Below are 26410 nucleotides of genomic sequence, written 5' to 3' on the forward strand. Positions count from 1 at the left end.
GTTTGGAGTTTGCTAGTAGTGGCTTTGGTGGATCCAAGATAGAGAGCGTTGCAGTAGTCCAAACGGGATAGTATGAGGGCTCTGGCATGTGTCAGGCAACTTGAATCAGACAGGAAGTGTTTGGCTGCACGGATCAATTTGCAGGTGTAGGCTGATGATGAGGCTAGGGATTTTACCTGTCAGTGGAATGAGAAGGTGGAGTCCAAGTAAAAGCCTAAGGTTTTGACCTCATGTCCCACCTTAATGCAGTTGCCATCAATCATAAAGGAGCAGTAGTCAGAACCCAGTTTCTTCAAACTGGTGGTAGTGCCTAAAATTATAAGTTCAGTTTTATCATCATTCAGGCATAGTCCATGTGTGGCCATCCATGCCTGGATGATGATGTACACTCTATTCACCAAGGCCAAATCCTTTCCATAATCTCCAGAAAGCGGAAGGAGGATCTGGGTATCATCCGCGTAGTTGGTGTAGGTGATACCGAGATGATCCAAATCATCGAAAAGGGGCTTGGTAAATATATTGTACAGGATGGGAGTGACGCAGGAGCCCTGTGGTACGCCGCAGGTGATGGGAATGGGGTCTGCTGCAGCTGTGGGTGAAAAGACCCTCATCGTTCTGCCGTTGAGGAATGAGTGAATCCATGTGATGGCCTCAGCAGAGAAGTGGGCTGATGTATGTAGATCGGTGCATAGGACGGAGTGGTCGACTAGGTCGAATTCTGCGGAGAGGTCCAGAAGGAGGAGTAAGGCAGTTTGGCCATTATCTCTGAGCTTGTCAATCTGGGCTTTAAGGTCGATGAGGGCAGTCTCGGTCCCATGTTGGGGACGGAAGCCTGATTGCCTGGCTCCGAGTAGGTGGTGTTCTTCTAGATACTTCTGAATTTGCCCGTATGCGACCTTATCCAATATTTTTAGAAGAAAGGGCACAGTTGTTATGGGCCTATAGTTTGTGGGTATCGTTGGGTCGAGTGTAGGTTTTTTTAGTAATGGCAACTCCCACGATTGTTTTAGGTTTGTGGGCATGGAGCCAGTAGAGAAGGAGGTGTTGATAATTTGGTGATGAAAGGGGAGAGGTCCCGGGCAGCGTCTTTGATAAGATGTGCAGGGCACAGATCGCCCTGACAGTTGGAGGGTTTTAGAGACAGGATGATTTTTTCAACTTTAAGTATAGTGACTTTAGAGAATTTGAAGCAAATGGTTTCCCTTGAAGTGGGCATCTCAGGTGATTTGGGGGTGGGAGTGTCATTCAAGGAAGCTTTTTTGCAGGAGATTTTATTTTGTAGAGTGGTGATCTTGTTAGCTAGGGCCGTTTGAATTTCTGAGCACCAGTTTTTATCTTTAATACAGGTATCCGGTGGTGCGATAGGAGTTTCTACTTCTTTCAGGATGACGAATAGTTCCTTTATGTTAGATTTTGCTTGGTCTATGCGGGAGTCAAAGGAAGATCGTTTGGCAAGATAGATTTCTTTTTTGTAGAGGGTTGCTAGTTTAGTTAGTTTACGTTTGTTGGGTGCTGAGGTTTTTTTTTTTCCAAGTGGCTTCGCAATTTCTTTTTTGCTGTCTTAGATTTTTGAGGAATGGTGTATACCATTTGTTCAGATGTGTTTTGGGCTTGCTTCATCTGAGTTTGAGGGGAGCGATTAAATCCAGTGAGGTGGACATGATTTTATTATACTCGTCGACCAGGGTCTCCGGGTCCAGGTTGTCGGGGAGTGTGTTTAGTGTGGGAAGTAGGTTCGGGATGAGTCTTTCCATGGTGATGCTCTTTTTATTTCTCGTGAGAGTCGGTGGGGCTCTGCTGATGGCTGGGGGTGGAGGTCGGTTGGTAGAGAGTGTGAGCGAAACCAAGTAGTGGTCAGTCCAGGCTAATGGTGAGATGTCGGTAATATTAGCTATACAGTTGTAGTCAGCCACCCAGTCAAGTGTTCTGCCTTTGGCGTGTGTGGGTTCCGTACATCTTTGGCTGAATCCTAAATCGGAGAGGGTACCGAGTATGGAAGAGGCATTTTGGTCTTCTTGGTCATTGTATCCCAGGTTGAAGTCTCCAAGGGTGAGTACTTGGGTGGAACTTTTAAGGTTGCAGGATAATATAGTATTGATATCTTCGTCGAAGCTGCCTATTGGGCCTGGTGGACGATATATCAGGTGTATGTTGAGGGTTTGGGTTGTGGTAAGGGGGACTTTAACAGAGAGTGATTCACATGAGGGGGGATTTGTAGTGGTTACCTTTCTCATGGTGAGGTTGCATTTGTGTATAATAGCAATGCCCCCTCCTCTAGAGTTGGGTCGGTCGTGTCTCAAGATAGTGTAATTATCTTGGATGGCAAGCATGAGCATCGGTCCAGCTGCCGGGTGTAACCAGGTCTCTGTGACGGCTAGGAAGTCAAGGTCTTCTTTGAGAATCAGGTCTGTGATTTCTGTTGCGTGAGCTACTAGCGATCTGGCAAGGCTCCCTTGATTTGGGGGCTTGTGGAGGTAGTGATAGCGGTTGTGGTTTTGGGTGTGAGGTTAGGGTACTGGGATGCTTTCGGTTTGAGAGCAGGGGATCTGAGCCGAGCCCTCATAGTTCTGAGTGGAGTGGGCAAAGAGCGGGCAAGGGGCTCGTAAATTTTTGTTACAAGTATGAGGTAGGGCGTAGCTAGGGGGCTTGGTATTACTGGTAATCGAATACATATTGATAGGTAGTTGGGGTGGCTTACAGAGGAGTGTTGCGGTCTTTAGGGCGAGCAGGAGGCAGGCGAGCAGGCTTGTGTTCAAGGGCCACATGCTAAGTAGTTTGTATCAGATATTTGGATGAGAAGGAAGTTAATCTACTATGGGACCAGAGCATAGGCCTTGGCCAGTGTAGAGTTGGAGTCTCACTGGGTCAGGGGGGAGGTTTATAGCTGAGGTACCGTGCAGGTGGCACGTGGGTACTGAGTAGCAAGGTTGGACTAGAAAGCAGAGAGATATCTAAATTCAGGAGACACAGTTTGGCTAAAGTACCAAGTGGGTAGCATCTAGACTCAAAGACACAGTTTGGCTACAGTACCACAGTTTGACTAAAATACCTTGCAGGTAGCATCTAAATTCAAGAGACACAGTTTGGCTAAAATACCATGTGGGTAACATCTATGTTCAAGAGACAAAATTTGGCTAAAGTGCCAAGTGGGTAGCATCTAAATTCAAAGCACACGGTGTAGCTACAGTGCATGCAAAAGGGGTAACATTTGATATCACGAGGCACAAATTGACGGGAAGTGCAGTAGGGGTAGCACCTAGATTTGGGGGCACAGTATAACTACAGAGCGATCGGGAAATGCATAGGTTCAAAGCATCATTTGGCTAGAATGAGAGGGAGTATAATGCAATGAGTACAGTGCAGGAGCATATTAATGCAGGGTGACACATTTAGGCTAAGAGGATGTACCGCGCCTGTCGAAAGCAATAGGGCAAATGAGTAGACCGGTTGCCAAAGCAAGGCAATTGAGGCAACTGAATGCGCAAGCCAATAGGACATTAAATAGAACATATAAAGTGAGCAATGCGGATGTATGCAGTACCTATGATCAAGAGTTCTTTGGCGCCTGGGAGGTTTGGAAGTTGGAGGGCCAGATGAAGACGTTGGTTGTCAGAGGTATGCACCTCCGTAGATAGTGGGTGGTTAAAGTACAGTTACGTTGATGCCATGTATAGGAGGTATGAGGTTACCTTGACCGTAATGTGCCAACGTATTTGGCTACACCTCCAAACTCGTAATGAGGCTATAGACCATGTTGAATGGGCAGCACAGAGCATATATTACATTCCTGGTGTTTAACTTCGAATGGAATCTAAGATCACATTTCATTCTGTCGAATTTGAACAATTTGTGTGGGGTGGTGGAATGACACAATGTGCAATGGCCACAAGGGAAGTGTCCCCAGGTCTGTGGTAGGCCCCAGTGTCCTGTCAATGTTTGGTCATGCAGTTCCAAGTATGTCTTGACCAACCTTTGGTGTAGGCTTCTGACTCCTTTAAATGCAAAATAAAATGTTTTGTACAATTTGAGAATCCTGGATAATTGGACAATTCTTCTTGATGGTCTGTCTCATAAGGTTGCCATGAGGATTGTTTGTGCTAACACATGTGATCTTGTTGGATTGGTGATAGGCAGGTGGTATCTGAGTACTGGCTGGACAGGGCAACCATCACCCAGTTGCTTGACACAATCCAAGGTGACAAAGCTAGCCGTATTGCCATCAGCACGGCTGTGCCCCCACCCGTGAAGTTTGTGTCAGTACTGCAGTACCTTACTGGCAGCTTCCAACACACAGTTGCCACTGTGCCATCATGCATGGTATGGCCCAGTCCACATTCAGTGCCGTGCTGGGACAGGTGCTAGATGCACTGCTGCGCCATGTGAATGAACACATAGCATTGCCTGCCACCTAGGCACAGGTCAACAAAGTCAAGGCACAGTTCTATGACATTTCCCAACTCCCGAACAGGATAGCAGCCCTAGACTGCACACATGTCGCACCCTTAGCACCCTGGGACCATGAGGCAGCATACAGGAATCAGAAGAATTTCCATTTGCTCAATGTGCAGATGACCTGTAGCCCAGACATGTCTATGACCCACTGCTGCGCCTGCTACCCAGGATCCACCCACGACTCCATGGTGCTGCGCAACAGCACACGGCCAGCCTACATGGAGAGGCACCAAGGCCAACGCACATGAATAGTGGGTGATCAAATCCTGCATGAAATTCATGCCAGTAGACAAGGTCAAGGAGTGGGGTGGACAGACACACAGGAATACATGCATGCCACCAGGAGATACAGCACCAGCTCCATGTATGTGTGGCACACAAGGACACATGTACACACCCACCACACCAGAACACGCTGAAGTTGAAGTGCACACACTTGTGAATTCACAATCACATATGGAAACACAACAACCACAATGCATCTTGACTGTGTTGCAGTGCTGCTTCTCACCCTGACATCCAACAGTAACGTCAGCCAGGGCAGCACACAGGTATGCTATGTGAGATCAATGCCAAACCCACACACAAAATACCACTGTAAATGAGCAGGAAAATATACGACCATCAACATCCCTGCGAGAGTGACCGCTGAATGGCCATTAACATGCATGCTAAATAGCAAAATAATGTTCCATGTATTAAATGCAATACCGGGCACAGAGACACCCACAAACAATTACTAATAAACATTGTCTGTGAACAGGCAGATATGACAGGAGCATTATCTGTACGTAAGGGATGCACCACTGTGCCAAGAGGGTGGTGCATGTAGAAAGTAGTCCACAAGGGACATGGCACACATTGCAGATGAAACACGGGGCAAATGAAGACACCATAATCAAAGGACAAGTGCAAAAATGACAATATTTGTTCAGCATGAGTGTCACACACATATCCATGCACATAGCCCATAAAACACTGCTGCTGGTCCATTAACGCCAAGTGCATGCAAATGTAACCTGCCACAGAACACTTAGGCTTCATGTAGGGGTCAGATTAGGCATGTCCCTAAGGATGATGGATGAATACCAATATGCCAATGACATAGCATGTACCCCTTGCACATATAGATCACCATAGTGCATAGTGATTTGTTGCCTATCCCTTGCACACCCAGTGAAGCAACCTATGCCTAACGTTCACATTTTCTACATGCAGGGGTTTCTGGATACCCGCAGTTCACATGGCTGATGACCCGAGTGGAATCCACAAACTCCTGCAGAGCTGGCATATAACCATGCCCATAGTCGTACACGCATATTTGTTACAAGGACATTTGGTTTGCTGAAGGCACTTTTCCGGTGCCTAGACTGTACCGGAGGGGCACAGATGTATGTGCCTGAAAAAGTAGGAAAATTTGCACTCACCTGTGCCGTACAACCTCTGCTGCCGTAGGCATGTGCCACTACCCCCTGATGCTGATGCGCAACAGACAGGGGATGGGAGTGACGATACCATGTGCCCATTGCCGGGGTAAATGCACACAAGGATGGGGTGAGGTTGGCCAGGCAGTCATTATTGACAATTTCTTTTGATTTGGTGGATGGGTACATGTCACAAAGATCACTTGTCAAATAAACAGCACTTGTACACAGTCATGAATGTCCAAGCTTTCTGTCCAGTTTCAACAGGCTTTAATTTTTGTGGAACAAACTCCCACCCCCACCAACTCCCCAGGACACATTCCCGCCTACCCCACCAACTCCCCAGCACACATTCTCCGCTCACCTCCCTAGCACAGTGCATATGGGTCCATGTGCCCAGTCCTCAGGCCAACAGTGCATTGTCCATCTAGGAAGCACGTTTATGCTTCCTACTTCCTACACCTTCTGGTGAGCGCCGTTTGAATGACGCAGGGAACGTCGCCTGGGCGAACCCTGTAGGGATCCATCAGTGGGGGTTGTCAAGGTTGATGGCAGCGATGTCACCAACTGCTGCTGCTGGCGGAAGAGGTTATTGGCCTCATGCATCTGCTCTGCATGTGCTGATTATACCTCGCAGAGTTCACAGACTCTGCCAAACCCTGTGAGAGCTGCAGTGCACCCCTCATGACTTTACGGGTGCAGGCATTGTCCCGCGCCATAGTTTTACCAGCACCCTGAATAGCACTGCTGATCGCCTTTATGTGGCGGTTATGTTTGACCAGCATGGCCTCGATATGCACCTAACGTGCCTCTATCACATCCAGGCGTGCCATGACTGCTGCTCCTGGAGCTGTGGGTCTGTCACGTGTCGGTCTGATTGCCCTGACAGGTCTACGTGGGATAGTGGGTGTGCTGTTGGTAGACGTGGTGGTCTGTCTGGTGGGGCTGCCGTGGTTGGAGGGGCTGCCGGCAGGTGACCCATATGAGGGAGTGTCCTCATCTGGCACTGGTGTGTGCGCACGACGTCGGCGTGCAGAGACATGGGGACTGTGGCTTTCACCATGCACATGCTCCGGGCTCCCTTGTGGTGTGGCCATTTGGTACTCCGGACTATGAATGGGTGACAACACCAGTGCACCATGCTGCTCCTCACAGGATGTATTGCTGTCCTCTGTGGTGGTGGTTGCACTTGTGGCAACCTCGACATGCTGTGACCCCCTGGTGGCTTGGGGCCATTGAGGCGGTGATACCGTGGTGGCTTGGGGCCGTTGAGGCGGTGACCCCCTGGTGGCTTTGGGCTGTTGAGGCGGTGAGACCCTGCTGCAGTGGGGTGGGGTGTGTCCTCGGGCTTGGTGTATCGTGCCGGTCCCTACTTGTGGTGGTGGTGCTGGTGGAGGCGCATCTTGGCGTACGTCAGAATGGGCCTGCCTTCTCTTCTTACACGTTGCCCGCTGATGATGCCTGCATGCCTAATGGGTACATAGGGTGTGGTATGAGGACAGGGCAACTTATATTTGTTTCATGCATTTCATGCTTTACAGGGGGTGAAAGGGCAGTTTGTATCATGCTTGGCCATAACCTGTTTGTTATTCACAATGTTGGGATTGCTGGGGCGTACTACATGGGTGGGAACACAGCTCGGACTTGTTGGTGTAGCATCTTCAGATGCCTGATCTGAATGCATGGCTGGCATGCTGCTGTAAGTGAGAGGGGTTGGTAATACACGCACATATGATGTTGCTGTGGACAGGCCATGGATCTGTGTGCCATGGTGCTTACATTTATACTTTGGATGTACTTCAGACTACTCTGGATACCTGCCATTGCTAGGGTCCACTCGTGGGTGGCTGCAGTACGTCACACACACTGCACCAACAGTGCCTGGATGTCAGACATTCACACCAAGTAGGGATGGGTGGACCAGTCACAGTGCTATTTGCAAGGGGTGGACTCACCTGCAACCTCCTGGGTTCAGTGCCTGCCTCTGCTCCTCCCACTCCCTCAATCATACTCATGTCGATTAGACGTGGTGCACTGCACCTCCCACAGTGTGAGTTCCGGTGGTAGTGGTGGTGGCCCTATACCAGTCCCCATGTACTCACTCCTGTGTTGGGCCAGGAGGCCATGAACAAAGACACGCAAGTCATTGAACCGCTTGTAACAGTCTTTGCCATCCCTGGGGACACGCCCCACCACTGTCACCTTCTGGCTGATGGATTTCCATATCTGCCTGCGCCACTGTGTGCACGTCTTTTTCTGCTGTGGGCCATAGAGCTCATCCTGATGACCTATTACCTCCTCCACCAGGCTTGCCAGTTCAGAGTCTGAAAACTTGGGTTTACGCACCCTGTCCAGGGTAGACTTGCCCCTGACACGCTCCTGGGACATTTTCCTGTGTTTTCAGGTGTGGATGGCTTCCAGGGGCTGTGATTTTTGCCAGATTGTGATTTTCAAAATGGCTGCCGCTTTGTTTCTCATTCCGGTGGTGAAGCTTTTCCTGCAGAATGCTGACGATAACGCAATATGCGCTGAGTTTTCTGCTTCACAGCCACTGTTACCGCTGGACGCTATTTGCATTAACACCACATCCATGTGCGCGTGCACGCCAACTTGTGATGGGGCGTTGTTAGCGCCACACATCGCAGTGTTAACGCAAATACCGATCAGCGGTATATGCGCCCAGATACCGCCCAACTTGGGGTGGAGATTTGGAGTCTTGGGTTTCCAGTTCTCTGAGGATGGTGAATAGTTCTCGCATGTCTGAATTTTCAATGGCTATTCTTGTGTTGAATGTGGAGGCTTTGGCAGTAATGATGGCTTGTTTGTATTGTTTAGCCATGCTGGTGAATTTCTGTTTGAGAGCATCAGTGGGGGGAGTTTTTCCAGAAGGATTCTGCAGATCTTTTTTTAGTTCCGAGGACTGCAAGCTCCTGGGAGTACCAGAAGTTAGCATGAGTTGTAGGCTTCGCCGCTTTTTTGGGGGCCAGAGGGGCAATAGTGTCGATAGCAGCAGTTAGTCTGCTGGCATAGAGATCTGCTAAGATTTGTGGATCTGAAGCATTAAGGAATTTGGTTTTGAAAGCCTCAAGGAGGGGTAATAGATTTTCTTTGGTGAGTTTTCTGGAGCTGTGGGCCAGAGACAGCGGTAGTCGCTTGGTGGGGGGTTTGGTGTGCACAGTAAGAGGGATAGAGAAGACAATGATGTGATGGTCAGATAAGGGATAGGGAGTGTTGGATTCTATAGAGATATTGCAATTGACATCTGCTAGCCAGTCAAGAGTCCCTCCTTTAATGTGTGTAGGGTTGTTGCTGCGTTGACAGAAGCCTAGGGCAGTTAGTGAGTTGGAATGAGAGGTGGCATGTACGTCAGTAGGATCGTTAAGGCCTAGATTAAGATCACCTAGGAGGGTCACTTGTGAAGTGAGCTTTATGTTGTGGCTTAGTGTCTGGAGATGGCCTTGCTCGAAGGGGTTGATGGCACCCAGAGGGCGGTAGACAGTATGGATAATAATAGTATTGTTAGGGGTGGTGGTCAATTTTAGTGAGAGGATGTTGTAGAGGAGGAGCCAAGTGCCTCTACCGGAAGTCCGACCCCCATTCTGACTATATGTTGGCAGCCGAATATTACGACATGCCCAACACCAGTAATGGTACCTATACCGCAAAAAGTCCTTGAAACAAGGTATCCATTGAGAAAACCCTATATGATGTATCAGCAAAGAAATAACAGTCTTCTGAAGGAAGTTCCGGAAGAAGTGTGAAGAATAATGAAAGAGAGAACTTGTGACATCACATGAAGCAGAAGTGACGCTCCCAGAAGAGAGTACATAGAGCTTATAGAATCTGATGGCAAAGTAAAGAATCGAGCAACATTTTGGGAACAAAATGAAGATAGCATGTGCGGATAAGCACTGAAGAAAATGTAAAGCCAGTCCACAAATGCACAGATGCATTAACGCCAGTAGACCAATTAATCAGAAGTCTGGCTATACGTAGTGAAAAGACTGCAGGCAGTGCTGAATCTGGATGTTCCACAACACGTTTTAGCAAACTTGGACCTTGTGAATAGAAGGGCTGAAAGTGTGGCGCAGTAGAATAAAACAGCTGACGGCGAAGGAAGATTCGAGAAGGCTTGCCTGGCCCAGTGTCAAGAGTTGAGGCCGCAAAGAACTTGGTTATCTACACGAGAAGATACAATGAACGTGAGAAGCGAGCCGAGCTCCTGTTTGAGGTGTAATGGAAAAACACTAGAAGTGCCAGGTTTCATTCATTTAATAGTATTAAATACAACAAAGGAGCTCAAAATGTGGTCCCCTGTCACATGGTCAGATGAAAATAGACTTTGGGGCAAGTTACACTGAGCTCAGAAGATAAGGAAATGCTCTCACTCCCTTTTATTCTCAGACACAGCGATCCTTTCCAAAGCTGAGTTCAAAGAACTAATTGAATGGCAGACTGCAGGAGTGATGATGGGCTAATTGGGTGGGGATGCTTGGTCAGGCCAACCCCTCCAGTACCTGGGGTACCAGCTTGCATGCTGCTAGCGAGTGGAATATTTCAGAAGGGTACACGCGTGCCAACCAATCATAGAGGGCCACGTAGCAAAGAGCCCTATTGTTTGAGAAGCCAATAAAACATTGTGTATTAGTATGACACGGAAGATGACTTGCACTGGGGTGGGCATAACTGTTCACCTGACCTTAGACCCAATCACAGTTCAGTCCCCCATAGAAAGTATATGTAGATGTTTCCTTGAAGCCTATTGCATCCACTAGTAGGTTTTCTTATTTTACCACGTAGTATGACGTCAGTGATGACACATTTTTAGTATAAAGCTTTGTTTGTTAGAGAGAATGCTGTGCGGCGTCCGTTGATGTCCGTTGTACTCCATGTTTTAACCAATTGCAATTTAAACAGTTGTGTTTTTGCCAACTTCCTGAGTCGGTCTGATTATTGATGTATGAGTAAGATCTCCATCCCCATCCATCTCATATACTGTTACCAAATCTTAAAGGGCCTACGGGTTCAATGTCACAGGGTTTGTTGAGTGAGGTGTTGAGTTGCCTAATGTGTATGTGGTCTTTGGCTATGAAGGTGGTTCCTCCACCTCTGTAGTTAGGTCTATCGCTCCTGATGATAGTGTATCCTTGGGGTATTGCTAGTGACAAGGCCGGGCCTGAGGCTGTGTGTAGCCAAGTTTTAGTGATTGCTAGTGTGTCAACGTTGTTCACTGAGAGAAGGTCACGGATGTACAGAGCATGGGAAGGGAGAGAGCATGCTTTGATCAAGGCCAAGTTGAGAGCACGGTTGGTGGGGTAGTTTGTCCCTAGGTCTGGATTAGGCCAAACCCAGTTAGTGAAGGTAGAGGGGTCAGAAGACAAATTGGTGGCAGGAATAGTTTTGAACAGAGGTTGTACCCTTAGAGATAACACGACAAGGGGGGCAATGTGTAAGCTAGTCAGGCTAGTATCTGAATATATAGTGGTTAGATCTCTGTTGACGGTGTTAAGAGGGGATGCATGAGCTGTGGGAGGGGTGGCATGGGTAGCCAGCCTGTTCCAGCTGCGGGTGGAGTTGTTAGGTTTAGGGGAAGTGACTGCATCCGAATTAGAATATGCAGCAGTTGAGGCAGCAATGGGGCACATGGTGGTTCTTTATACCTTGCCTAGATATAGTTCTCTTTTGAATTTGGCAATAGTTGTTTGTATTTGATTCTCAGGCTATTACCCTCTCTTGTTTTTGGTTTTTAATTTGCTCCACAAAGTTATAATCGCACTCTTCTGGTCTGATAGTTAAGTTTGTTCTTGTTCTGCCACCTGCTCATTTTCAAGGCAGCTTGGTTTGCCAAAGGAACATTTCCCTGCTTTATGTGAGTTTGGTATTTAAGAAAAATACTTCTTCTTCACTTTTAGTTTGTTTAGATTATTTAAGTGTTTAAGGCCCCTGGACTTGGCCAACGGGTGGTTACGGAGCACTCTGGTGTCACAATCTAATAGTGAACTCACCGGATATGGTGTTCGCATCCATTCATCTCGCTGCCTCCAGGTCCTCTGCTTCTGCTTTCCTGCGCAGCCTGGTAACCTCTCCTTCCCGCAGATCGTGCCAGTCGATAGGAGCTCTCCTCGCTCCCACAGCCCTGTAGTGCTCCCTTGCCTCTGGCACTCGACTGGACAAGGGAAAAGCTTTCAATTTGTGCGCTTTCCACTACGCAACCTCTGCAATCAAGGTCTTGAGCATAAGGGACCATCTCAGGACCGGCATCCGTAACAGTGGTCCTGTCATCTCTGCTCTGTGCCAACTTCTGCTGCCAAGTGGGGGGTGTCAAAACTACCCCATCTCCTGCTTCTGCTCTTCTCTATGGCCTGCACCTGAGGGGACCTGTTATGCCTCCCAGCTTCCCTCAGGTGTGGGTCCAATAATAAGCTGCAACTGCCACTAAAGCCCTCTTCTTCATCCCAGTACATTGGGAATTATGGGACTTGGATCTTAAACTGTAAAACTCAGCTTGCTCCACTTCTTCAATTTTTCAGTAGGCCGTCAGAAGGGTAGGGTCTCTGGGGAAGTTATAAAAAGTATTTTCTCATTTCTCTCGACCTCTTTCCTCTCTCACATGATCCTCTTGCAGAACACCATCCCCAGGGTCAGGATCAGGAAGCGTCTCCCTTTCCCTGGCCACATGAGAGGGGTCCCAGATCGCAGTTTCTGGGGTAATCTTCTCTTATTCATCACATTATGATTATGTTTTTTTTTTTGTATCACACATGTTCTAAAACAAAAGAAAATCCGTCTGTGGTGACACATAGTCTGTCCAACTACATCCATCTTCTCATTCTCCCCAGACATACGTGCTGCATTGGTTTCTTTCAAGAAAAGAAATGCCTTTCAGCATTCTGCATGATGTTCAGAGAAGAGTTGCCTAGCATTTCGGTGCTGGTCTGCCCCTGGGCTGGACAAAGACTGTTATGCAGGGATATTTCTCCTCTGTGAAAGGGACAGTGAGCTAAAGACTTGGTTGAGAATCTCCCAGGGGGCATCCACCCAATTACAGGTCAAAGGGCTGTGTTCGTGCTGATAGAGAGACTCCCAGACCCCCCTTTGATTTGCATATTAAGTAACTTTGGGTCTCACCCTAAGTTACATGGGGAATCCAGATGTGGGCCCCTTGCTCACTGCTCTCAGAGAGGCACAGCTCCACCTCACTGATGATGCCCAACAAGGCTGAAACACGTGTATGGGGTTGCTGTTGGTACTCTTGTTCAGAGAACAGTTGCCTAGCATTTCGGTGCTGGACTGCCCCTGGGCAGTACAAAGACTAATATGCAGGGATATTTCTCCTCTGTGAACGGGACAGTGAGCTAAAGACTTGGTTGAGACTCTCCAAGGGCCCAACCACCCAAGAACAGGTCACTGGGCTGTGTTTGTGCTGGTACAGAGACTCCCAGACCCCCCTTTGATTTGCCTTTATCATAGATATGATTCCAAAGCACTGTGATGTGAACGCCCTCGGGACCGTAGTCCAGGTCAGTGGAGAGAGTAGTGTAGTATAGTGCTTGTGTGCAATCTGTATGTGTGCAGCCAGGGCCGATTAGGTGGTGTGTAGTTGCATACTAGTGGTAGTCATGGTGCAGTGATTCAGTAGAATATGGGCCTCATTACAACCCAGGCGTTAAGGGTTAACGCCGTCGTTAACCCTTAACGCCTGATTCCAATTTGAACGGCTGCTTTTAGCAGCCGTTAAAATCCATGGCGCTAAACTGCCTTGGTGCTAATTACGGCACCGTAATTTACGGTGCCGTAATTAGCGCCTTCCCCACTCCCATTATGTCCTATGGGGCAAAAATGGGAATGGGGAAGGGTTAATGGGAAATGGGGATTTACCGCCCCACTCACCTTGGAATGGGGCGGTAAATCTGCCATCCACCATGGTGTAAACATAGTTTACACCATGGTGGTAAAGTCGGTGTACTTACCGCCTGGGTCGTAATTACCTCCTATGTGCAGCAAGGCCAGATGGACTTGGGTAGCTGCTTTCTGGCGGCGGTGGAGATTGTGAATGTGCAGCTAGGTCGATGATTTTTGTGGGGTATAGCTGCACTCTAAAGACTGTTGAGGTGATCATGGGGTTGTGTAAGTATGTGTGCAGCTAGGATGAATTAATTGAGGGGTATAGCTGCATTCTATTGTGTGTTGGTGCAGAGAGAAGAGTTAGCATATTGTTGTGGTATAGTGTTTGTGTGGATATGAGGCGGACCTTGTTCCTGGCGCAATTCTGGTACCTGTCGAGGCGATGGTCTCCATTAGGGTTTGGTCATTAGGCTAGGTCCTCCCTGTGTCTTGTTGGGTTTGCACTTGCTTATTAGCATTGTCTGTTGGAAAATGACAGCCAGAAAATCGAAGGTATGACACATAGGAATTCTTTTTTCGGATCGATCAAAATATGCTAAAAAATACATGCCCCATCCATTGGGACAATGAACAATTCTGAGAGAACATCCCCTTTAAATATCCCTGTATAATCTCTCAGTCCAGTCATGAGTTTTCTCATTGCTATGATTTCCCATCGTTTTTGTCTATTTATCTATTATAGGGTCCTTTTGCTCGCCTCACATCATCACAATTGCTAACTTTGCTGCTACAAACATTTTGGAAACAGATTTAACTGGACCCCATCTTTTTTCCTCCTTTACCGAGGTATCCCTAAAATGATAATTATTGGTTCCATCTTATATGTGGCCCAGTTGCTTCTTTAATTAGTGATCTTTTTTCTTAGGTTCGGGCAGGACCACAAAATATACCTTAGTGGGCCCTTTCCACTGCACTCCCTCCAGTACCAATCTCCTTTTTCTCGAGACATGGCATGCATCTGTCAGGTGTAAAGTACAACCTATGCATAACTTTAACTTGCATTCCTGGATGCTGTGCACAAATGGAACTTTTCCACGTCATCTTATTTACTCTGTGCCACATCTCATCCATAATCATATAATTCAACTCCTCAACACTTTTTTCCGGTAATCCCATTCCACTGCATGTTTTGCCTATGCAACTACACCGTATCATTTCCAAAAGAGCCCCCTCATGCTTGTAGCTTCCTGAATGCTTCTTTCAAATCTTGTTTGCATTGCATGAACGTTTTTATGGTTGCCTTTGAGAAAAAGTTACCAAATGTCCTGCAGCCACCATTGTGGCTACACCAAGTGGGAAGTCCTCCTTACTGGCTTCTTCTCATCTCGCTGCTGCATCAATGTCTACCTCACAGACACAGTCCTGGTTCAAGGCCCTCAGGCCATCCTCCTTCTCTTTGACCGGATCCTGCCAACTCTCATCAATTTCCTTCCTTCCCCTTCCTCTCCCCCTTCTACCCCCTGTGCTCCATCACTTCTGACCGAAGCCCAACGCACTTACACTCTGCCTCAAAAAACCTTCAGAGGCAGCGATCTTCTCCACCTGGCTACCCTCAACTCTCGCTCAGCCATCAAACGCTGTGCTGACATCTGTCTTCTCCTTAAAGACACTGACCTGGACATATTTGCACTCACTGAAACTTGGTTCAATGCCAGCTAAGTTACTTCCTTTGACTCACTCCTACGCGAAGGCTATAAGATCACCTCAAAGCCTCGACTCCACCGTGCTGGTGGAGGGGTTGCTTTAATCTTCCCAGAGTGGATTCCTTCTTCCATCCTACCCACTGAGCCCTATTCATCCTTTGAGAGCCTAGTATGCAAATTGGTCATCTCTCCTTCCACCACATTGACCATTGCTACCATCTACTGGCCCCCAGGCACTTCTTTGTTGTTCCTCTCCGAGTGGGCGGAATTCTGTTCCTCCCTACTCTCTACAACCTCCAACCCCCTACTACTAGGTGACTTCAACTTCCACCTTGACTACCCTTGCACAGCAATCACCCTCTTCACTGACCTCTGCTCCTCCCTATTCCTCTCCATTCTTCCCTCTGGCCCTACCCATTCTGCTGAACACACTCTAGACGCCATCAACTGACAACTCTCTCCTAACCACTCATCTTGGTCCCTATGGCTCTGTGATAAGTCCTCATGAAGTGTTGCCAACCTCGTTAACGAACATCCGTCCGATGAAACGAGTGTCAACTGCTGCCTTCTCTTCCACCTTCATTCCCCCTTGCCCATCCAACACACACTCTACCACAGAGTCTGCCCTCCGCAGCCTCTATCTGTCCATTACCAACACCCTGAAACCTGCCTCCAAGTGTAACACCTGGTACAACTCCGAACTTGCAGACCAAAACCTCAAGTGCAGGGCTGCTGAACGGAAGTGGCACACTTCAAGCTCCCCCTCTGACAAACTGGTGTGCCGATTTATCCAGAGACACTACAGACTCTCCGTCCATTCCAAAAAAAGAGCCCACATTCAGGCAAGAGTGTCCAATGCATTCAACAACACGGCTGTATCTTCTGCCCCAACTCCTTGCCAGGCCCTTTGCAATGCACTCGCCTCTCACTTCATTTCCAAAGCCCAAGACATACTGAACAGCCTTGTCATGCACACTTCCAACCCTTCCCCGTCTGCCCCGCCACCACTCGCCCTCCTCCATCCTCCTTCTCCTCCTACGCTCCTGTCTCCCCTGTCACCAGAGTTGTCAACTCCATGAGGTCTCTTCCAAAACAGGTTGCCCCATGCTTTTCCAGAACCATCAAGCACAACATCCCCTCTCTCGCTTCTGCTCTTGCTGATTTCTACAACCACTCCTGCTACCATCTACTGGCCCCCATCCTCCCTCATGCACTCCCTTATGTGCCTCCTCCTTAAAAAAAACCTCTGCAGACCCTTCCTGCCCAGCCAACTACCAGCCAATTTCCATCATCCCCTTCATGGTCAAACTTCTGGAGAAGTTGGCCCTCCCCCAACTCGACTCTCATACTGAACTTATTGGCGGCCTACACGACCACCAGTCTGGATTCCTAGCATCCAGAGCCACGGAAACTGCTTTTTTGAACACTGATGAAGAACTTCTTGCACCCATTGACTTCATCCTCCTTCTACATTTGACACAGTGAACCATTCCATCCTCATAAAAAGGCTCCATGATACCCTTGGTATCTTGGAGCGGGCACTGGACTGGCTTACCCCCTTCCTAACTGACATTCCTTCAAAAACATTCTGGGCCCTTTCTCCTTCCATACTTCCTCCTCCACCTGTGGCTTCCCCCAGGGCTCCATTCTTTCGCCCTAGCTCTTCAACATATAACTTTCTCTGCTGGCAAGCCTCATTTCCTCCTTCTCCCCCAACTTCCAGTGCTATGCTGATGACACACAACTCTTCCTCAAACTTCCCACTGACACCCTTGCACCTTCCTTCATCCCTGACTGCCTCTCTGTATCCAGGTGCACTGCTAATGACCTCTGCCTCAATGCCAGCAAAACAGAGATTCTCCCTATTGGGTCCACTACACCCTACATCTTCCCTTCACTCTGGCCTTCCTCCATGGGCTCCCCACCTGCCCCCTCCTCTGAAGCCAGGAATCTCAGTCCTCTTCGATTCCGCCCTTTCCTTCATCCCTCGTAGTCAGGACATTGGGCCTCATTCTAAGTTTGCGGTAGCCGTGCCCTTATTAAGGGCACGGCTACCACCAAACTCGCTACCGGCCCCGGCACCCGCTAATGTGCCATTACCGGCCCATTACGAGATGAATGGGCCAGTAATTGCCCATTCGCGGGTGCCGGTATGGCCGGCCGTCCGATCCCCATTCTGCCCCATAGGGCAGAAAGGGGGTTGGGAGCATGGTTGCACCGGCACCGTTAATAACGGTGCAATCACGAGTTCAGCTTGCGGGTGCCGGTCTGCACGCCTGGTCAGACCACATGTGCAGTCCAGCACCAGCAAGCAGAACTCATAATGTGGCAGAGAGGTAACAACGGTGCCGGTAGCACATTCCACCACATTCGTAATGAGGCCCATTGTCAAGAAGTCCCACTTTCAGCTCTTTATTCTCGAAGGAACTCTACCCTTCCTCACCTTCCCCCAGAGACGCAATATTAGCCGTGCTCTAGTTCTCTCCAGGCTAGACTATTGCAATAGCCTCCTCCTTAATCTTCCTTCGTCCACCCTGCGACCCCTCAAGCTAACCGAGAATAGGGTAGCAAGACTTATCCTTGGCCTCAAGTCCAAGGACTACATCGTTCCTGCCCTACAAAGCCTTCACTGGCTCCCGGTCTCAGCACGGATTAAATTCATATCCCTCTGTATCATCCACAGGGCTATCTTGGGCCGGGACCATGCTATCTTCAACGTTTCCTGACCAAATACTCCCCTTCTAGACCCCTGCGTTCCTCTGGCACCAACTCCCTGCATGTGTGCATGTGAAGCGGTTTGTTAAACAGAGAGCTGGTGGTCGATCACTTTCCTCGGCTGGCTCCCTCCTGTGGAATAGCCTCTTGTGCGGGACTTCCTTAAGTTCAGAAAAAGCCTCAAGACCTTTCACTTTACCTCTTCCTTCTCCTCCTCTCTTCCCTGCTAATCATACAGTAGTGTGCCTGATGTGCAGGGCCCTTATGTATCCTCAGGGCCCCGACCTCCCACATCTCTCATCCCAGCCGCTGTCTATTTACTGCACTAACTTAGGCCCACCCTCCCCACGGCTGGTTGCACTTATGTTTTTCTCTTATTAGCACTTCACTCCGAGCACTTCTCCATGAGCACCACAGCACCTATCCCTTACCCACTCCCCTCTGCACCTGCACGTTCTGAACACTCACATGCCATAGGAGGTTCGTCTCCCCTCCCTCTTATTCTCATTATTTGTTTATACTATTAATTCAATTATTTATCTTTGTTGTAATTCATTGTCTTCCTTCCCCTTTCACCACCCTGTCGCACTGTGGGTGCTTTGAAACACTTGTTGCTAATTGTATGAGCACCTAAAAAATGACCAATAAATAAACTGTACCATTTATCAAAAACTTTGTCTAGTGGGGTCAGTGTGAACTCACTATTCCCCTGTATTGGTGTAAACTGTGATGGGAACAACATCAATGTTGTCGTATATACGAACATATCCCAAGCTTTCATAATTCCTCCTGTGATCTTATTTATCTCTTTGACATTTATTAAGCCATGGCCGCTTCCATAGGTTTTGTCCAGCAACTGCTTGCTCAGTTAATATCCCATGTTTCTTAGATTTTGCCAGCATCCATTCTGCCATTACTTTTATCTGGGATGCCATAGAACGCAAATATATATCTGGGCAGGCTAGTCCACCTTTCCTTTTAGATGCCATTAGCTATTTTTTTGCTCTCCTGGGTTTGATTTGCCCCAAATTAAAGATGTTTGCTTGGATTTACTAAGAGCCTCATTTGGTTGCACTATCAGCATGTTTGGAAAAGCAATCTGGAATGTTTAGAATGCCCATTCTGGCCCGCCACAACACACACATAGTCTTCAACATATCCAGGTCCATTTTGATAGCCTTGCAAGTGTCTGAGTTGGCTTGTTGAATATTACCCAAATCTGATGTAATATTGATACTAAAGTATGTCACCAACTTCTCTGCTCATCTAAAGAGCTCAAATTATTTTAATATTTGTTTTTGCAGCTCAGGGATTGAGATGATTAATAAATCAAATGTATCTATGTTAGTCTATGTCCCTCAATCGCCAACCAATGCTTCTGATCACCCGAGGAACCCGAATCCAGATATTCCATCATAGCTGTCTTCAAAGACTGAAATGCGTCTGCCAATGCTAGAATTACCTCATCTGCAGATAGGTCAATTTTATGTTCTGTGACCCCTACTATTATGCCCATCTATGCCCCTGTTGCTCCTAATTCTTTCTGCAAATGGCTCCATGACTAGTGCAGACAGGAGTGAGGAAAAAAACATACCTGTCTCGGTTCCCTGAATAAATGTAGCGCCTGTGTGAGGCTTTCATTTATAATTATTCTCTCTACTGGGTCATGGTAGTTCACCATGATCATATTTATTAGATATGGGCTGAATCTAAATTTGCCTAGAACATTCCTAAAAAGATCCCTTCTACCCCATGTTATGCTTTTTTACCATTAAGGGCATCAAGGGTGATCAACGGGGAGGGATCTGGTCCCCTGTTGACCTTGTCCACTTGGAACAGCACACTTCTGATATTACTGCATGTGGCCCTATTTGTATAAACCCAGATTGGTCTGGATCAATCGGGCTCTGCATCAGGGTTTCCAATCTTTTATTAATTTAGCGTATGTTTATGTTAATATCTAGAAGGGAGATTGGCGTACAAGAGACACATTTAACAGGTCCCTTCATGGTTTGGGAACCAAAGTTAAATGGGCTTCTATCATGGATTCTGCCAGTTGTCCACCTTCTTTGAAAGAGTTAAAGAGAGCTGTCAAAGGCTGCATCAGTAACAGTGACATCATTTTATAGAAGGTCACTGTCAATCCATCTGGTCCAGGGCTTTCCCTGGCTTAAACCCTTTTATTACGCACTCTTATTTTGCTCTTATGGGTAGATCGAACCACTTTCTATTCCCTTCCGATAGCTTAGATAATATTAAGGAATGTAAATATCCCTGTCAGGCTCCCTTGTGCACCTCCTCCCCTGAGAATACATTTTGGTAGAAGTTCCAAAAATCCTTCCTCCTTTGCTCTTCTTCTTCTATGCTTTCATATTCCCAAATCCTTATTTATCCTTTGAATGTAAGCCTTAGTGGCTTTAGCTCTTAAACTGTTAGCTAATTGGTTATCAGCCTTACATCCCTGTTGATAGAAAGCCTTTTTGGATCTCAGTATTAGTTTTTCTGCTTTGTCTACTCTAAGTGTGTTAAATTTCCCCTTCTCGCCACCATCTTTCTATAGGCATGCTGTGCTTTTTTTTAATCTGCCCTCTCCACCTCTTTGGCTAGATTATTCTCCACTATCTGGAGCAGCTGAGGCTATTAAACAGTAATTCTGCCAGGCCACTGGCAAATGGTAACACTGTTACCAGCACTTTGTCTGGCAGTATTACCACCAGATCACGAGTGCCGGTTAGGGTTGTAAATTCCCATTCCATGGAGTCCCATAGGACTCCATGATGAGATTTGCCCAGTGGCGGTAATACTGACTATTTTTGCCGAATAATTCCTCCACCCCACCGGCAAACTTGTACTTTGCCAGTGCGGAAATGTGCTGGTATACGGTAATACCGGCACATTCTTTTTGCACTAGCAAAGTTATAATGAGGCCCAAAAGGTTGATTTACATTGTAACAATTCTCCACAGGTTAAAATAAGAGTGCTATTTTGCAATCATTTAACCAACGCTATGAGTGAGAGGAGAATTGGTTTACAGCAATATTGATTTTTTTTTTAGATTTAAAGATTAGAATGTGTTTAATACATGTTTTAATCCTAAATCAAGAAATGGTTTACAAGCCTTTCAGTTTCTAGATATCAATTTAATTTGTCACGTAGTGTCATTACATTCCATGTCAAATGCATTAGAACAGTTCAGAGGCAAAATAAACTGATGTCTCATTACATTATAATCCTGAAACCTGGACATGGTTAATATGGACATTATTGAGTCATGGGTCAAGATGTAAGCATGCCTTTTGAAATTATTGCAGTAATCATGGCCTTGTAATATTTGGCAAACATGTAAATTTGATATTGTTTGGGTGTGTGATGATTTCAGCACAAATGTCTTGCATCCCAACCACAGCTTTGAGCACCTTTTGAAATAAACCCGGCCCAATTTTGAACATCCTACTCCCTGGCGATCCAGGGCAGTGTTTGCGCCATTTTGCAGGGGGTTCCCAAAGAAGGAAATTTGAGTCACTAGTGGTGTATATATACATAGACACCAATGTTTTGAGTAAGATATTGTTCAATGGGATAGCGGATAGGCCAATAAGGCAGTGGGTTGTTTCTCTGCCCCTTCTTGAAAATAGTGATTATGTTTGTACATTGACAAGTAGCCGACAACCTACAGATAATTCTGTCACAGTGAATCTGCTACTCCTGGTGCTAAAGTAGGGGATTTACCTCCAGCAGATTGCTGGAAGTAAATCCTTCACTTTAATGTCAAAACTCTGAATTCAGCAGTGCAATAAAAGTGGCAGCAATTACGTTACTGTCACAAATGTGACAGTAACGGGTTACTGCCGCGTCTTTACCACACCACTGAACTTGCATTGAGGCCATTGATATTTTAACTAACACGGTCAATTTACGCTATTCTTTCAAGCAATTCTTTTAAGAAATCACCATTCATCAAATTGATTATTGAATTAATCAGCCCACTAAACACCAGGTGTGTCACGATCTGCATACACAGACTCCAGAACAACACACTATCTACATTTTATTCACAACACACATAAAAACATAGCTCAGTTTATAAACGTTTTACATACAAATGCTGAAGCCCATTCTAATAAAGGGCAAGTAATAGTCACAATGAGAGGCTAATGATCACTCTGCACCCTCCCTTGGATTTGAATCTTGCACTTTGGCCCATACTGCATTGAGACTGCTTTACTTTCATTCAACCTTTTGGATGTTTTTTAGTCCATCCTGTACATTCTATCCCTGATAAAATAGTTGATAAACTTCATAAACTTTGGACTGGCTGTTCTGTGGATCCCCTCCACCTGCATGACACGTTACGTGGCCTTGTACACTAGTCAGTGAGTAGAAGTGTGAATGGCCAGTGGAATGCATCATTTCGTCTGTATCCCATGGCTTATTGACTTGTGTTTTAATCTGGTGAAATGTGATTGTTTTGTTCCTAAATCCTTTCATCTTTATTTCCAGGTCTCCATTGCCAAGTGGCAAATGGCTCAAAAATCCACCTCTCTCTCTGACCTTGTACGAGAGGATTACTTGAGCTGCAAGATCTGCTTCGAACTCTACCGCACCCCAAAGCTCCTACCTTGCCTACACACCTACTGCGAACAATGCCTGGAGCAGATGGTCACCGACGGATTCCTGCAGTGCCCCGAATGCCGTGTAATGGTGGAAGTTAATGATGGTGCCAACAACCTGAAAACTAACTTCTTCATCAACAGCCTCTTGGAGGTTTTCCAGCCCAGGCAGACTAAGGACCTGGAGTGCAGTGTGTGTGCTACTCTCCAGAAACATCTGCCAGCCACCTCTCGCTGCCTGGACTGCCATGACTTTCTGTGCCAGTCCTGCGCCCTTGGCCATGGCTGCTCCCGTGCAACCCTCAGCCACAGGGTGGTCGATGTGAAGGAGTTCTTGGATGGGATGCATGATACAAAGGTCAGGTCCCTTCAGGAGATATTCTGCCTTGGCCACAGACAGGAGCCTCTGCGGTTCTTCTGTGAGACCTGCAATGCGCCCATCTGTAGGGACTGCCGCCTGTTGGACCACTTCCAGCACCAGGTGTTGTCCATGGCAGATGCCATCATTAAGAAGAAGCCAGAGGTGAACAAGCTGATCAAGGACCTTGAGAGCAACATCTGCAGGATTTCACAGTGGAAGAAAGAGGTGACTGGTTCATTGGAATCCCTATCGCAGGCAACAGAGGCCATCAAGGGTAGAATTACCAGCTACATAGACGAGGCAACTGCACTTCTACAGAACCAAAAAGAAGACGCTTTCAAGGAGCTGGATAATTTCCTAAAGCAGGAATCATCTGCACTCTATTTAGTGAAAGGTGAGCTCCACAACCAATATGACCAGGCGGTCAGCACAAAGGAGTTCTCCCAGAAGGTGATGGATGTTGGAAATGACTCTGAAATCCTGTCAATGGAGGAAACAATGCGGGAGAGAATGCAGAAACTTCAGTCTTTTTCTCCACAGAATCTGACGGCCAGAATCCCAGAGCTGGTCCTAGGCGGGACGACAATCCTGCCTCAAATACAATTTTTCAAACTAATGTTTCCTGGGCAAATGCACACAGATGAAATGAAAATGGAAGCATGTTCTGTAGCAGATTCCGCAACATGTTCTCTGGTTTCAAAAGGGGCTTCTGGTAGTCCAAAAGCCAGTGGGTACCAGCCTATGGAAGAACGATTCAAGGATCTCCAACTAGAAGACTCACAGTCGGAAACATCTGAATGTGAATCGCTAAACTTAGTCAGCACCTTTGATCTAGCACAAGATGACGACGAGTACATCTCAAAGATCACAGGCATTGCTGCCTTCCCTGGAGCTGGAGGCATCCTGCTGGTTGACCAAGGGAACAAGGACATCAAACGTTTCTCAATGAGCGGTGACCTCCGCCGAACAATTACTCTGGAAGACGATGACCTGTCCCCCTGCAGCATCACTGTATGTGGAAACACACTGGCCTGCTCTGCCGAAAATTATCTAATTTTCATGACCCTGGGAGGCAGTTTCCTTCACAAGCTGAAGCTCCGCAGTCTCCAAGATGACCCCCAATATGCCATAGCATCCTACGGTTCACAGTATGTGGCAGTCAGTGAGGGAACACTATGCTCTGTCTCTCTCTACAACACAAAAGGTCAGTGTCTCGAACGACTCAAACCTCAAGGATACCAAGGCACAAAATTCCTTTTTATTGCCATAAACAGCCATGAAGATTTCATTGTCTGCGATGTGGCAAAACATGAGATTGTGATCTTTGAAAGGTCTGGTGCTGTCATAAACACCTTGGACTCCTCCAACTCTCCATTTAGCCGACCTTTCAGCCTCTGCCTGGACAGCAGCAATCACATTTTTGTAATTGACAAGGGCAGAGTGATCAAGTTTTCAGAAGATGGAGAGGATGGTCAGGTGGTGCTAAGAATAGAACCAGGGCAAAGCAACCCCCGCATGATTGTGATTGACAGCAATGGCCGCCTCGTCCTGGTTCATCAAGACAATTATGTCCGGTATTATGAGTTTCCAATAGTAATCTGGTGACTTGCACAAAGGTAGATAATAACCAGAAGCTTCCGGCCCACATACAATCCCAATTCACATCCTTCTAAAACCCAAGAACATATTTAAAGATAGTTTGATGATAGGAGCAGTAACTTTTTTCCAAAAATCCAAAAGCATCATCTTGTGACCTCTGAAATGAAAAACCATTTTTTGTATACCTTCAAACTTGCTCAAAAGGCTAGTTGAGGGTTCGGAAAACATTGGACTGAGAAACATTTGTTGAAAATAATGTTCTTTTTCTTGCTCCTTGGCATATTTGAATTGACTATTTTTAAATATACTTGGAAACAATATGATTGCAAGCCTCCAGTTATCATCCTACAATCAATAGTCCATTGCCCAAAAGAAGAAATGTATTTGGATTTACAAAGGTTTTTAAGGGGGGAACAGAATGGAATATAAGTGGGGGAAAAGACCAACATTCAGATGCCCACTCTCATCACCTTCATTCTCCTGCCAATATTGTCCATAATTGTTAAATATCATGTCTGCGGCCTCCCTGCCCTTCTAACACTGCAGGTGCTTGTACGCAGGTTTTGGCTTTTTAGCACAATCGATATACTGTTATTACCCCTTTTCACCCTGTTTCTTTGCTGCCTTGATCCATGTCCTTAGTTTACTTCACTAGCCATCTGCATAATGCACCTATCTGCTCGCCTATGACACATGCACGCACGTTATAGCCTTCCATAATCCGAGGTGCGGCATTGCCAACTCCTACACTCACACCGTCTCTGTCATCACAATATATACACCCTAAGCAGCCACCCCAAGCAGCCACCCCGCAACTCGAGGCTTCTGCTAGTCTGTGTATTCATATCCACCTACTCTTGTAACTATATGCTTACGATCGTTGCCTTACGCAAGCTACCTGATACGGATCTCCATAACATTAGGAGTGCGTTTTCAGTCTGTTTATTTGTATTCTCCTTGACCACCGTATGTAATCTGTCACAGCTTCCCGTAGCAGGATTGGCTCCACCAGCCTGCTTATGTGTACCCACTATGACTTTTGTAGTCATTCTGCTGTAGCTCCCCGCAACATGAGCAGCTCCCCTAGTCTGCATTGTGTACCCACTATGACTAATGTATGCATTCTGATGTAGCTCCCTGTAACATGAGTAGTAGCTTTCACAGTCGTCATATTTCTACCAACTATGACCATTGTATGCTATCTGATGTAGCTCCCCGCATCATGATGAGCTTTCCCAGTCGGTATATATGTAACTACTATGTCCTAAGTATGCACTTTCTGTAACTGGCGCCTAGATACCTCAGGGTTTTGTGTGCTGTAATAAATGTGAAATAAATAAGTCTTTGGTGACCCGGAACTCATAGCTGGGGAAACTCAAAAGAAAGGGGAGGGGTCACAAATGAAGGTATGCCCAGAACAGAGCTCCTAATTGGCTCTATCCTTTGAACACACCTCTTGTTGGCATTGTTTTGTAGTCCAGTACGAAAAAAAAGATCCAACGTGCCTACTCAAGGCTACCCGTTAGGTATTGAAACTTTTTGAAGTTCCTCTGCTGAAGGCACACGTAGAACAGAGTGCTTGCCCAATAAATGCACTGGAAAAAAATAAAACAGGACTGGGATGGAAAGGAGAATTGAGTGAGTGTGCCCCCTTACGAAAGAGGCTGGGTGGCGCGCCAGTTACATTTTGAGATACTTACC

General features: G+C 46.9%; 1 protein-coding gene across 2 annotated transcripts in view; it reads left to right on the forward strand.

The window, feature by feature from the left end:
- LOC138503811 (E3 ubiquitin-protein ligase TRIM56-like) overlaps window positions 1–26049 on the forward strand; it is a 48174-nt gene extending 22125 nt beyond the window's left edge. For both annotated transcript variants that reach the window (XM_069623825.1, XM_069623826.1), the window contains one exon: window positions 22640–26049. In XM_069623825.1, coding sequence (XP_069479926.1) covers window positions 22661–24715 — 2055 coding nt within the window. In that variant the 5' untranslated portion in view covers window positions 22640–22660 and the 3' untranslated portion in view covers window positions 24716–26049. The remainder of the gene's footprint in view (window positions 1–22639) is intronic.
- The last annotated feature ends 361 nt before the right edge of the window (window positions 26050–26410 follow it).

The sequence above is a fragment of the Ambystoma mexicanum genome, chromosome 11 (assembly GCF_040938575.1).
Source record: "Ambystoma mexicanum isolate Mex_15411 chromosome 11, UKY_AmexF1_1, whole genome shotgun sequence".
Classification (NCBI taxonomy): domain Eukaryota; kingdom Metazoa; phylum Chordata; class Amphibia; order Caudata; family Ambystomatidae; genus Ambystoma; species Ambystoma mexicanum.